Genomic DNA, 15,449 nt, shown 5'->3' on the forward strand with positions numbered 1-15,449 from the left:
AACTTTAATTTCATACTATTCTTGTTTTAATAGAATCCCTACTCATGTATTTAACTAATCGTTTTGATGAGATACCGTAAAATTCCGTCTACAAGCATATATATGCCTCTTAACAAGGTTTTTCTGACACAAGAGACAAGAGGCAGACACTCTCAACAAAAACGTTATTTAGAGTTTGAACAACTATATTACTGATAAAGGCGGCTGTAGAAACATGTATATTTGTAAAACCAATCTATTGCAATGTTTTGAGAAGGGTATTGGCCTTTCATATCTTTCGTTAAAAAAAAAACCCTCGTTTAGAGGCATATATGCTTCTAGACGGTATACTGTTAATTTTTATTATCACTTTGACCCAGACAATCCTATCAAATGATTAGTTTCCGGTTTATTTTAACAAGTAACTATTTATATTGACCAGATTGCCAAATCAATGTTTGACCAGATTATCCATAACTTACATTATAAGATTATGTTATGTCCTCCTCGGATAAGACATCCTAGTCAAATTTGATTAAGGTGAGTTGTTTTTTGACAATAATCTATTCGTTATATAATAATTATTATTGACCAAATTCTCCCTTCATGTTTATTAGAATACTCTTGTCATTTTAAACTAGTCCAATTTGATGAGTTTCTGTGCATTTTGATTAGAATATCCGACTCATTCTGAAGAGCACCAGTTGCGTGCTTCTGATACATGATGCAGTCATGTCTACAGTAGAATTCATCTCGACCTTTGCCGGACTTAACCCCATTAAAAGCTATTAAACCAAGATAACACTCATTGAAACAGCTCAACTGATTAAATCGGATCTTCTCTGGTTGTGCACAAGTGTCTGTTCTCATGTGCGATATCGCAATAAAGCTGGTATTCATAGCTTCGTTGGGTAACCGATTATAAAGGAAATGAAAGGAAACAATGGTATGTGTGGCTTTGTTTACGAAATGAGACAATGGCGTGCTTTTTGTAAACCAGCATTCTTGAAAATGAGCAACATAATGATTGTTGACTTAACACGGTTTGGAAATAATTTCTTCATATTTTTGGTGTTATCTGTCGTTTACATATCCTTCCTAAAAACACAAAAGTGCGACCCTCTCCAAACATCTAAATTAGCTAAAAATTTAGGACATGTTACAAAACTATATTTTCTAGAACCTATTTAGAATAGTTAGAATGTAGCTTGTACCGTTTTTTTGTGGCATCCTTCAGAAGTGAGCGGTCCGATACCAATATTTTCGGTCAAATCTCGGCGTGACGTCAAATGACGAGTTCTCAGGTGTACTCGCAAAGGGTTATGGGATTTACCGAAAAGGTGAATTGACTGACCAATTCCTGCGGAAAGTCATCTGGATAAGAAAAACGGGGCCAAAACACTCAACAGAGACGTACACTCAAAACACTCAACAAGAACCTACTTTCTTCTGCATATTTACGACCAGGTCCTAATGTCACCAGCTCTCTTTGGTATTTCTATTCAAACCAACGTGGCAATATATGGCACGGCAAGTGTTCGGTAATTTGATAAGCTTAGTTTTTCAAACATGAACTATGTTTTTCAAACACATTCAGTTTTTCACTTAATACACTAAATTTATCGAAATCATGTGATAAAACTGTGTTTATCTAAGATAATCTTGCGTCGATATCGGATAAAGGTCCAGTGAGTTAAACCAGACAGTGCATGCTCCACCATGTTTGCCTGCTTCTCCGTGTTCTCCCGGATAAATTCGATCAAAAGTACGTTGCTGTTTGTTACGCTCAAACTCAAAGACAAAAATTATCGTTGGCATGATTCAGAAATAAAGGAACTAGGATCTGTCATTTTTGTACCTTGGAGTACAGTAAACGCATCTTTGGGGCTTCTTTAAACGCATGTTTATGCACGCCAACGCTTTGAGCGAACTCGCGTTATTGGAAGCTGCGTCTGAAGCAATTCGCACTGACGTCACTAATACGCCAAGGTGAAAAATGGAATAGTTCAGGTCTGATAAACCTGTCAATCAAACACTTCACGGCCCGTGATTGGTGAATAACGTGTAATTAACTAGGAAAGGCGCCTCCCTGGTGCCGAACTAGTTACACGATATTAAATAACCAATAACAGGCTGTGGTGTTATTTTTTATTTCCGATGGCAGATTTGGCAGTCGTCTTAGGGCATTTAAATAAAGGAACATAATATTTAATGCCCACGTCACCAGATGGGCGCTGACATTACAGCGTCTAGACAGGATGTCTGGAAAAGTTACCTTTGGCACAGCGGGTGGTCTTCCTGTGTATTTCAATTGGATGCATGTCCAAATTTTCTATCTAGCAAATTTGTCATTTTTTTGTAACTTTGTCGTATTATTGTAAGAGTTTCCGTCGATAATTCTTTTGGTCAAAACTTTCACAATTTAGTTCTTGAAAACATACTTAAAAAACAGAATCCCCCAATGTATAATTATGTTGTCTTTAACATTTTCAGCAATTTTGATGATATTTGTCTGAAAATTCCTATCTCTTAGTAGCACATCTACTGATTACTTGGCGGTCTTGGTATGGCGGCGCCCATGGGTCACGTGGGCATTAAATTTAGTGCCTTTTATTTAATACCCTATAGTAACTGCGAACGGGAAAATTTTTAGTCGGAACTCTTTGGATATAATCTATTTGGCTATATCAGGAGTGACATAAGACTTGATTACTGTCTGAATCTATTTGATCGATCTACACCAGGCAAAAAAAGGCAAGTCATCCTTGCTGTTCAGCAACCTGATAATTTTGAAATATACATTTTGTTAATTGGACTTTGCTTTCTTATTTGGCACCCTGTTCGTGAAAATCGAGCAAGAATTGACCAAGATATGCGCCTCCGAACCCTCAAACCCCAAACTCATGGTGCTTGTGTGCAATACAATGATACGTTCCCATTGAAAATCGTTGAAATTGCAATTTTTGATTTTGGGGTTTGAGACTTTGGAAGCGCCTATCTTGGTCAATTCTTGTTCGATTTTCACGAACAGGGCGTCAAAGTCCAATTAACAAAATGTGTATTTCAGAACAATCCAAAACTTTCAGGTTGTTGAACAGCAAAGATGATCTTGAAACAACTCACTAATGTTTTAAATTCTTGGTTAAATTTTAGGTTCAGATCATCAATGAGCCATTTGTCACAGCTCATGTTTTTGGTCCGGAATTCACGGCAGCAGAAGATGATGAAATGCAACAAACATTCACAAAAGGCATCGCTACCCTAGTATCCCAAGCGGCAAACGTGGATTTAGGTTTCGATGAAAATATAGCCACATTCAAGTGGATCAAACACATGTTGGAATCACCATTTCCTGGCAAGTCCTTCGTTTTCATCCACGACCAAGCTTTCTGTCTACGATACAATTATGACAACATACCACGCGGATATATACACACATTTCTTATACGTAATCCGTATAGGCTATTTCCATCATGGAAGAAAACCATGGTAAAAATAATGCCATCGTTTATTGATAAGCCATTCGCAGACATGCCAAAGTACGTTGTTCCTGTAAAGTTTGGTTATGGCGAGCTGTACGCTCTTTTAGTTCACGTCCAGGATTATTTAGGCCAATCCCCGATCGTCATTGATGCTGATGATCTGCAAACGAATCTAGCGTCAGTTCTGCGACAATATTGTCATCTCCTGGGTGTAGAGTTCAAAGAGTCAATGCTACAATGGGAAGCGGGTGACAAGATAGTCGACACGTGGATCATATCTAAGGCGCAGAAGCAAGGGAATAAGATGGAAGAAGGCGGTGGGTTCTACGAAGATGCGTTTAAGAGCACAGAGTTTCATCCTCCAAAAGAATTACCATCTCGAGAACAGATTGATCATGATCTCCTACCACTGATCGATCAATATATGCCGCTTTATGAGAAAATGTATAGCATGCGAATTCTCGCTATTCGCAATAAGGGCGCCGCCAGCGGTTTGCGATGTAATCGTGATGTATCATGGGAAAAGGTCGACATCCAAGTCCGCGCAATACGAATATTACCATGCTATCACATAGGAACACGTGACAATATTTTTTAGTTTGTCAAAATAAAGGTGTTACACGCGAATCGATACTCAATAATACTTAATAATGTGATTTGAAATGTGCACAATTAATTTTTCTCTATCGATTTGCGTGTAATACCGTTATATTGACAAACTAAAAAATATTGTCACGTGTTCCTATGTAATAGCATGGTAATATTCGTATTGCGCGGACTTGATGTCGACCTTTCCCATGATACATCACGATTTTCCCATGATACATCACGATTACATCGCAAACCGCTGGCGGCGCCCTTTTGCGAATAGCGAGAATTCGGCCATGATTTTATAAACGTATGATGAACGAATAACATGTATCCAAAAATTAAATTAAATCATTTAAGCACTGGCTTTCACGTAAAATTTACCTTCATTTTAGGCTGAAAACTTTAGCTAGGATATTAGTAAGAATGATGGCCAAAATTCATTTCTATTAAGACCAAATCTGTAATAAAAAAGCAAATTTTTCTCGTGGAGCGCCCAATTTCTTTGAAAAAAGTAATAACCCAGTTTACCATTTTCCCTCTTGGGCCACTATATTGCAAAATTTAAATTTATTTTTCTTTGATATTTTTACTCTGAAAGTACACTTTCTTTTCGATGTGGGTGCGTCGCACCTACCCCATTTTTGTTTGGTGGATTTGGGCCCCCGCCCCATACAGGCTTTCCCCTCCCCCCTCTGGAAAAAATCTCGGCTACGCCGCTGCTTTTGCATTTAATCATCTTCCCCTCTTACCTAGAAATAAAACTATTTAAATACCAAATCGAAACACCATGGAATTCACCACATCACGTCCAAGCTGACATTGGGAGCTTCATTCCTTTTTAAAGGAATTTTTAATCTGAAGCCTTATTACCGAGTGGATCAAGATGGTGTGAGTTTTGAACAGGTCTGAGTAGTTTTGAACTTGACCCTTTGTGTAAAGTTTAATGAAATTTTCTACTAGAATGAGGGTACTGTTAAACTGCCTTCATAGCTTAGATTAATTAGCACTATTCATCTGCAAAATATGACAACTTTAACATGATTTGCATGATTGCAATGAATAAAAACTGAAATCAATTGCACTACACTGACAAAATATAAGGGTGTAAAATGACACTTTTCACGTGTATTTCTTTTCGTGACACACTTAGCTACTGAAAATGACACCATGAAATGCTGAAATTGAGTACCACATAAGATTGGAGGTGTTATTTGAAGTGTTTTGATAATAGTACCAAAATGCATTGACACCAGTGTGTTGTTAATTGACACGCCAGCAGTGTATTCAAGGGTGTCATTTGACACTCCGATTTACTCCAGTAGCAGAACATGTCACTTACACTCCAAGGGGGTATGTCACTACACCCCAAATACACACTCACCATACATAAAGGTGTCGCATATGGGTCCCCACATGAGCATGCTATGGTGTCATTTTGACAACTATGTAGTGTAATCTTGACACCTTAATGGTGTCATTTTGACAATTATGTGGATTAATCTTGACACCTTAATGTATGGTGAGGGTGTATTTCGAAATTCCATGTCTTCATTAAATAAACACAAACCCTGTAAAGAAAATCACACGGGTACGGATCACCAGTTTCACTTAAACTTTGCCCTCAACTTGATACATGACGTTATTACTATCTTTTGTACTGAGTTTCATGAGTGCATTGTGTGACATTGTTTGGAGCGGAAAATATAATCAACCACATTGTGCTATACGTGCGTATGCCGAATAGTGTATATGACATTGTATTGGCAGCCAACGGAGGAAGGGAACATTAATTGCTGCAAGTATTTGTGTGTCATAAAGCAGGTAAGATCTGCATTAGCAATATTTGACCAAATTTGAAATTTCACCCCAAGCCCTCCCCCCGCATAAGCGGTCATTTTGGATTTAGACAAATTATGCACTGTTCCACTACTTAGATTTGTGGTGAATTTTGGTATGTTTTTCTATGGGCTTTTGCGAGATGGACGCATGCGAAATGGATTCTGTTGCATTATTAGTGGTGGGTGACTTTTAAATTTGACTAGCCTATGGTCAGTTAAGAACGTAACAAAATAAAAACGAGCGAGGCCTACGTCGTCATCGTCGTCAATCTACTTATATCTGAATATTCGTGACCTTTCTGATGAAGTTGTTCTACTCGTGTCGATCTTGCGCTTTGGTGAAATATCTGTTCCACTACTTTGATTTGTGGGGACTTTGGTATGTTTTTGTATGGAATTTGGATGGATGAAAACAAAACTAATAGACAAATTGACAGAAAGGGCCAAAGAAAGGAAAAGTCAAAAGAAGTGATATAATGATAAACGAGCGAGGCTTGTGTCGTCATCGTCGTCGATATACTTACAGCCTGTCTCAAAAAAAATTGTGCAGGTAAAAAGCGCCCTCTTTGGCAATTATAAAATAATGTTGTGACATTATGCTTAAATCAACGTCAAGGGCGCAGTCTTAGCTCTCGAATGCCGTTTGTTCCGTTCAATTTGCTTGCTGCAATCTTGAGATATGTTTATTTAACAACGAAAGGGTAAAATCACAATTGTGCCACTTTTATTAGGGAAGGGAACTTTACATGTAAAATCGATGATACGTATAGCTGATGTCGATGCGTCTAATGCACGAGAGTGCATCAACATCAGCGCGCGTGCATTATTTTGTCTAATTTCTCTCCCAAGTAATATAAACTTATAAGGTCCGTATGCACAAAAAAGACTGGGTCTAAAGTTAGGCCTGATCTAAGTGGAATTAAATAGTGCCATGAGAAAGGACATTTTCCTTTACATTTGCTTAAGTTATTTTGTATTATTTTTGAACGTTGCATTAAAATGCAGAATGTGAAATATTTATTTATCTTTTCTGTGGAAAAAGGGAATCATTATTCATGCATCATGATAAAATAGTAAAAACAGTAAAAAAAAATGTATTGTGTAATTGATGGGTTCTTTTGATTTCACGAAGGAACTCTTGATAAACTTGATGCTATCGCTGATTTACATGCAAAGCTCTATTCCCTAGTAAAAGTGGCACAATTGTGATTTTACCCTTTCGTCGTTTACTAAGCATATCTCGAGATTAAAAGAAGCAAATTGAGCAGAACAAACGGTGTTTGAGAGCTAAGACAACTCCTTTGACGTTGATGTAAGCATCATGTCACAACGGTATTTTCTAATTGCCAAAGAGGGCGCTTTTCACTTGCACAACTTTTTTTGAGACAGGCTGTATATCTGAATATTGGTGACCTTTCTAATGAAGTTGTTCTACTCATGTCGATCTTGCGCTTTGGTGAAATACCTGTAAATTGACAGCTTAGTTAAAGAAATAATCCCGTCTGTCCACCTGAGTCTCTGTCTCAGTTTTTGGTAAGGTCTAATTGTATATATATCAACAACTGTGAGTATTAAATTTGGGGACATTTCATGCGCACGGGATCAGCCTCAGGGAACGCACTAAAAGAGAACAAAAGTGAAGAATATAAAGACAATATCAAAGTGATTCAAGTAATAAAGAAAGAAAAGGCTGAGAGGGGCAATATTTTAATGATTCACGTAATAAGGAAAAGAAAGCTTAAAGAGTGGCAGCACACCCATAAATCTCTATGCTCGCTATCTTCGTTTGACGCTACTTTTAAGGGCAACATATTTAACCATTCCCCGACTAAAGTTTTATTCAGATTTCCTTTGACAGCTTAACCATCGCGTATACGTGCGCGACGTCAAGCGTGTGCATTGGACCTTGTGCAAATAATACGCGCTGGACGGCTAGCAGTACGCTTAATTTGTAAAAGGAAATCTGAATAAACCTTTAGACCAAGAAGGGCTGGCTACAAGTCCTTGCCTGTATACTTTTTAAATTTAAGTATATGTGATGCGATCAAGCAAAATCAGTCGGATCTTGGAAATATTAAATTTTCAGTTTCTTATAGGATAGGAGAAATCATTTACAAAGCTGCATTTTACTGAAAACCCCATTAAAATTGAACAACAATATTTCCTTTATTTGGCTATATCTCAAAATCAATATTTCCGAGTTCCGACTGATTTTGCTTGATCGCATCACATAGTACCTTATTCAAATAATTCCTGTAAATGAATGCAAAAATGCAAAGCTGTTCAAATATACAAACAAATATTCGATCAGGTCAAAATAATATCAGGAATCTTTGACGTAATATAATATTGTTTACTTAAGCAACAAATGTTTGGACGTTGGACAGTTGTCTGATAGTCCACTATTTGACAAACAGTCAGACGTTACAAAATGATGCTTTGACAAGTGTTTTCTCTTTTTGTTTTAATATACCGCATACCTCAAATAACGTGTCAGCGAAAGGAAGTCACTTTTCAGCAGTATGAATGAAATCAGTAACGAACCTAAGCGAAGGATATTTCTTTGGACAACACCAAGATCTTTGGCCACGGTCTTCACGAAGTGTATGAGCTACGCGGAAAGGGTGAGTTCATTCATTACTACTACTATCCTTTTACATTATGAGGGATGCTATTATCCATCCAATACTTGACTAATAAGCTGCAAACGGAATCATGAGAACACAGACATCTCTTTTTGTTCTGATTCTAATCTAAGCAACCTGTCCGTGATAATTATGAAGACCGTATGACGCGTTAACATCAGTTGCAGAGCCTCAGTTAGCAGTGATGTCGTCTCTATACTTTGTGTCACCTAGTCTCCTCAGTCAACAGTTTAATTCCAACACAAACCGTCTGCCACTACGCAGATTTTGGGTTTCTCTACCGAAGGTCCATTTGTGCCGAAATTCCTCTCCACAATGCAACAGGCATATTCCATAACAATAGATACATTTCGAATGTTAATCCATTTCCTTTGTAATGCAAGATGTATAATTGCATTGCAGGAAAGAGTTTCGGCAAAAGTTGAATTCTGTTAGAAAAGCCCTAAATCTGCGAATTTAAAAACTTAAAAGGTCGTTTCTGATTAGCTATGCCATCTATCAGAAACAGGAAGATCCGGGAACTTTAATAGCCGATTAACAGTCATTAAGATGCCATCTATCAGAAACAGGAAGATCCGGGAACTTTAATAGCCGATTAACAGTCATTAAGCTGTTGAAAGCCTTGCTAGAATCTGTTCTTGATGGCGTACTTTGACCTCGTGGGAAAGATTTTATTCAATCAAAAAGGAATCGTGCATTATCATTGACAGACTGTTTGTGTGGCGAGGGCAAAATCTGACGGTGGAAGAGACTATGTTTGCCTAGAGTTTACTAGTGTCGCATGAACGCATTTCGCTGGTCGCAGTATTTATGGACTCTTGCGAAGAAACTGCGTAATAAAGCAATGACGTCACTACCAAACTTCACGTAAAACGAAGTATAGTTAATTGTTGCCACATATTGCTGCCCATGTTCAACTTAGGCCATGTCCCACTTGACCGTATCCCACTATGTTCATTCCCACTAGGGCCATGTCCTATTTATGCCATGTCCCACTAGGACCATGTCCCACTTAGGCCATGTCCCACCAGGTCCATGACCCATATGTCTTACTAGGGTCATGGCCCACTACAACCATGTCTCACTTGGGCCATGTCCCACTTGGACCATGTCCCACTATTTATGCCATGTCCTACTAGGACCATGTCCCACTTAGGCCATGTCCCACTAGGTCCATGACCCATATGTCTCACTAGGGTCATGGTCCACTAGGGCCATGTCCCACTTGGGCCATGTCCCACTAGAGCCATGTCCCACTTGGATCATGTCCCTCTAGGGCCATGTTCCACTAGGGCCATGTCTCTTGGCCCTAGTTGAACATGCCCCCAGTAGGGCATGGCCCTAGTGGGATATGTACCAAGAGGGGCATGAACCTATTGGGATATGGACATCGTGGGACATGGCATTAATGGGACATGGCCCTAGTGGGACATGGACCAAGTGTGACATGGCCTTAGTGGGACATGATCCAAGTATGGTCGTGGTCCTTGTGGAACATGGCCCTAGTGGCATCGGACAAAGCGGGATTGGACCAAATGGCATTGGATCAAGAAGGAATAAACCTTTACGCGGTGGTAGGGCCGACCATGAAAAATTACCATAGAAGAGGGCGTGGTAAAGGCCCATCACAAGTTTCTACAGAAAAATTCATGGTTTTGCTATTGTAAAAATTATTCAAAAAGATATCAACTTCATACTCGGTATTTAGGTTGAAATAGTCATTTTCTTTCACAAACTGTAAAAATCGCATGATCATGTAATTTACCCAGGTGAAAACTAAAGAAAATAATATCGTAATCGCTGAATACGGCGCCTCCGCCTTATGTTTATCCAAAAATCAATTTTACCTATACATTTGTATTTTACCTATACATAGCCAGAATTTCCCAATTTTGCGATAGTGCGCTCACATTATCACGTTATAGCTCGCATTATGTGTTGATGTTTGTATTTATTTTGATATCCTTGGATAGTGGAACCCCATAGCTATACATTCGACATATTATACACTATTCATTATAACTGTACAAAGTTCTATGTGAAGCTGAATCTAGTATGTGCAAATAACCAACACATAACAATTAATGTCCGGGTTTTTTAATTGGTTAAATTTTAGGTTCAGATAATCAAGGAACCAATAACCACAGCTAATAGCTTTGGTCCAGAGTGCCCGGCTGCAGAAGATGACGAATTTCAGAAGACATTCAATGAAGGCATCGTGGCCCCAGAACCCCAAGCGGCAAAAGTGGCGTTAGGTTTCGATGAAAGCATAGCTACATTCCAGTGGGTCAAACATATGCTGGAATCACCATTTCCTGGCAAGTCTTTTGTTTTTGTGCACGACCAAGCTTTCGGCCTACGATCCAATTATACCAACATACCACAGGGATATACACACACATTTCTTATACGTAATCCGTACAGGCTATTTCCATCATGGAAGAAGATTATGGTAAAACTAGCGCCATCATTTATTGATAAACCATTCGCAGACATGCCGAAGTACGCAGTTCCTGCGAGGTTTGGTTATGGCGAGCTATACGATCTTATAGTTCACGTCCAAGAAAATTTGGGCCAAACGCCAATCGTCATTGATGCTGATGATCTGCAAGCGAATCCTTTGTCTGTTCTTCGGCAATATTGTCATTTCCTTGGTGTGGAGTTCAAAGAGTCAATGCTGCAATGGGAAGCGGGGGACAAGATAGTTGACACGTGGATCGCCTCTAAGAAGATTCAGCATGGGAATAAGATGAAAGAAGGCGGGTTCTATGAAGATGCGTTTAAAAGTACCGAGTTTTATCCTCCAAAAAAAATACCATCTCGAGAACAGATTGATATTGATCTCCTGCCATTGATCGATCAATATATGCCGCTTTATGAGAAAATGTACAGTATGCGAATTCGGCCATGACATTATGAACTTATGATGCATGAATGTATGTAAATAAAATTACATTTAAAATAGACTTGGTGATTTATTAAAGCATTATTTACAATATTGTTTCATGCAAGCCAGCCGACCAGCCGACCTACACTCGTCAGAATAATGCTTATCACTGGAAACTGATTATGATGCACGGAATGCTCACGCCGCGAAGTGGCGACGGTGAGCGCGAAGCGCGATCACCGAGCGTAAAGCGCGCGGAGCTAGTGCTAGATATTTAGACAGTTTAATTGGCATACATTTACAGTCAAAAATGGTTACATAACATTATAAGCAATTCATGTTCATGAAGGCAGTCAATACTTGATATATTGATCAGTTGTAGTTGATCAAGAGATGCTTCTTCCTGTGTCTACAAGTGTTTATTAGCTCATTTCTTTTGTTCAGTGAAGAGAGATGAGGCTTAAATATGATGAAGTATTTTTCCTCTAAACAAAGTCTGCATAGTTTGTTGGTAGTTGAATAGGCCTTAGCCCGACTGATTAATTTCCATTCAGTTGAATAAGGTATTTTCTTATCCTTTAATTTCCAAATGTACTCGCTTAATGTTGTTGAATGCCTTTTGTCACTGTTATTAAAGTCACTCTTATGGCAATTAAAGCGTGTTTTGAACGAGTTAGCGGTTAGTCCAATATATGTTTCATGATGTGAATTGTTAAGTCGAGTTACCGTCGCCTGGTAAATTATACTGGAAGCTAAACAATTGCCTTTGAGGGGACAGTCAAGTTTCACTTTACAGTTGCAAGTTTTTCCATCTGGTTCCTTGGGTTCTGCTTTGCGCAAAATTGATCTGTTGTGTGAAGTTATAATTATATAGTTCAATTCAGTGGTTTGGGGTTTTGATCTTTCTCAAAGACAGGTGATACTACAACACACAAACAAGGTTACATCATCAGCCAAAAGGATATGGAAACTAATAGAAACATAATTGGTTCCTGGAAAATAACATTACAGGCAGGAAGTGAAATGACTTGAAGTGGGGATAGTAGGGGATAAAATAAAATGCAAAAAGGGAAAAATATGCAAAATTCAAATGAGAACAGTATATTGAATAAAAAAGGATGAATGAAAACGAATCGCTATAATATTATACAATATTGGGGAAATGTAAATTGCGTTATTCGTTGCCAAAAATGATGAAATAGTATTAATTCTTTGTATTCAAAATACGATGCGCCGCCAGCGGTGGCTCTTGCCATTGGATTTTCACTCAATCTCCGCAATTTTCCGTGCAATCTATAGATAGAAAATGGATTAACTACAATTTAATATAACAACATTGTACTCAAGTTAGACTATCTTTTGAATAAAGTGCTCAATCCCAAAAGGGAGAGCGTATAAAAATTCAAAGAACAGACCTTCCAGAATAGGTAGTCGTTACTCTGAGTTTCATGCCTGAAAAGGCAATCGTCAGACGACACGATGAAATGCTTTGGGTGGACTACCATCACTTGGGAATGTGAAAAAATATACATTCCATGGTGTCAACACAGCCAAAGTCTATTCAGAGTCAGTCTGTCTATTGGAGATAGTCAGAAAGTGCTCAACTGCAAAACAGAAGCGTATTAACAACATTGTACTCAAGTTAGACTATCTTTTGAATAAAGTGCTCAATCCCAAAAGGGAGAGCGTAAAAAAAATTCAAAGAACAGACCATCCAGAATAGGTAGTCGTTACTCTGAGTTTCATGCCTAAAAAGGCAATCGTCAGACGACACGATGAAATGCTTTGGGTGGACTACCATCACTTGGGAATGTGAAAAAATATACATTCCATGGTGTCAACACAGCCAAAGTCTATTCAGAGCCAGTCTGTCTATTGGAGATAGTCAGAAAGTGCTCAACTGCAAAACAGAAGCGTATTAACAACATTGTACTCAAGTTAGACTATCTTTTGAATAAAGTGCTCAATCCCAAAAGGGAGAGCGTATAAAAATTCAAAGAACAGACCATCCAGAATAGGTAGTCGTTACTCTGAGTTTCATGCCTAAAAAGGCAATCGTCAGACGACACGATGAAATGCTTTGGGTGGACTACCATCACTTGGGAATGTGAAAGAATATATATTCCATGGTGTCTATTGGAGTGTCTATTGGAGTGGTTGCGACTCAACTTCTGCAACATTTGGACATGGAAAGACAATTTTGCTGCAGAAGATAAAAGAATTGCAGCAGATATCATCCTAGATGAGCGATCCTGAGGCGACATTAGAACAGATTGGTACAGCTGGCATCAGATTATTTGTTGTCTTATATGGTGGCAGAGAAGAAGATTCTTTAAACGGTCTACGGTTCGCTTAATCCATGGCGATGGTATCATCAAATAAAGCATCATTTGATCCACAGCTATCGACAAAAGCTTTCACCTACTGAAAGAGCAGCGTATTTTCACAGTCTTTTTACAGGTCATACTTTGGAGAAAGTTAACAAACAATGACTTGAATCCAATTTAAAGCAATGGGGGGAATGGGGCTGGAAACACTCTCACATCGTACTAGCACCGGTCCTTACGAATTTAGATGCAGCACCACATAGCTTGCTTAAGCTTGTACGATACAATTGTAAACATTCCTCCAGGAATGCTTGTGTAAATAACGGATGATCCTGTCACAGCTTGTGAAGAATACACAGGAGAACATTGCAAAAACGCTGAGGCGAATATACCTGTAGATGAGAACGAAGACAGCTACTTTTGCTTCAGAAGCTGAGATATATATTCACATGTGGTGGCAGCTATTTGGGATTCTATTGCGACTTGCACTTCAGTGTTATAAGCCCGGGTTTTAAGTAATTGCAACAATTCTCTGACCCTTAAAACCTACATTCTCTTAAAAACCTTTTCAAAGATTAAAATTGGCTTCAGAAGCTGAGATATTTAGCTAATCATGTTTAATTTTAGCAATATTGAGGGCCATGTTGGATTGCAGTGTCAGTAAAGACATATACTTAAGAAGATAAATACAAAATTGACTTCTGCGTCACCTAAAACCTATTCAAAGACATTAAAATCATTATCATATCTGCTTCATAAGCCAAAATATACCTAAACATAAATGTGGTGGTGGCAGCCATTTTGGCGGCCATCTTGGATTCACCAGTGTGAATGAAGACTTCAGTGTTTTAGATAAGTACGAATTTGAATTCTTTGACCTCTGAAATATATTCAAGGACACTAAAATCATCATCATATCTGCTTCAAAAGCGGAGATTTATATCTAATCATATGTGGTGGTGGGATTTTGGCGGCCATCTTGAATTTAAGTGTGATTGAAGACATCAGTGTGTTAGATTTGTACAAATTTGAATTCTCTGACCTCTTAAACCTATTCAAAGACACTAAAATCATCATCATATCTGCTTTAGAAGCTAAGATACAGCTAATTATATGTTGTGGCGGCCATTTTGGCGACCATCTTGGATTTCAGTGTGATTGAAGACATCAGTGTGTTAGATTTGTACAAATTTGAATTCTCTGACCTCTTAAACCTATTCAAAGACACTAAAATCATCATCATATCTGCTTTAGAAGCTAAGATACAGCTAAGTATATGTTGTGGCGGCCATTTTGGCGGCCATCTTGGATAAAACGAATTCCCCAAAGAGGATTTCTTCGGATTTTGGATATGATGTTCTATGATATATTTTGCTTGTCTGGTGCAAAAATCAGCTTTTTACCAATTTTTTCCGGGTAGCCACGGTTTTTCCTCTTCAACGACCACACTAAAGGGGCTTCCTCATGAAAGACACTTTCATTGTAGCACACTTATTAAATTGCATGTGATTATTTTCTGCACATTGCTCAAAATTGTCAAGATGATCCTGCAGCACTGAAGTTTGTGCACGCGATCTAGGTTCTATAATTGATAGATCATCAACATATTTCAATGTGACCAATGGGGTATCAATGGCCGCGTCATTTATGACGGCGACGAAACTGGGTGGGCCAATGCGAGTACCCTGAGGCACGCCACC

General features: G+C 38.5%; 1 protein-coding gene across 2 annotated transcripts; it reads left to right on the forward strand.

The window, feature by feature from the left end:
• Nucleotides 1-5,728: 5,728 nt before the first annotated feature.
• LOC140141459 (uncharacterized) lies at nucleotides 5,729-13,034 on the forward strand. Of its 2 annotated transcripts, XM_072163325.1 has the most exons (3): nucleotides 5,729-5,873; nucleotides 8,388-8,514; nucleotides 10,652-13,034. In XM_072163325.1, the coding sequence occupies exons 2-3, from the start codon at nucleotides 8,413-8,415 to the stop codon at nucleotides 11,444-11,446; spliced, it is 897 nt and encodes a 298-aa protein (XP_072019426.1). In that variant the 5' UTR covers nucleotides 5,729-5,873; nucleotides 8,388-8,412; the 3' UTR covers nucleotides 11,447-13,034. The 2 variants fall into 2 exon arrangements, with proteins under 2 accessions (XP_072019426.1, XP_072019427.1); XM_072163326.1 differs by lacking the exon at nucleotides 5,729-5,873 and having other exon boundaries at nucleotides 8,354-8,514.
• The last annotated feature ends 2,415 nt before the right edge of the window (nucleotides 13,035-15,449 follow it).

This window comes from Amphiura filiformis, chromosome 19 (assembly GCF_039555335.1).
Source record: "Amphiura filiformis chromosome 19, Afil_fr2py, whole genome shotgun sequence".
Lineage (NCBI taxonomy): Eukaryota > Metazoa > Echinodermata > Ophiuroidea > Amphilepidida > Amphiuridae > Amphiura > Amphiura filiformis.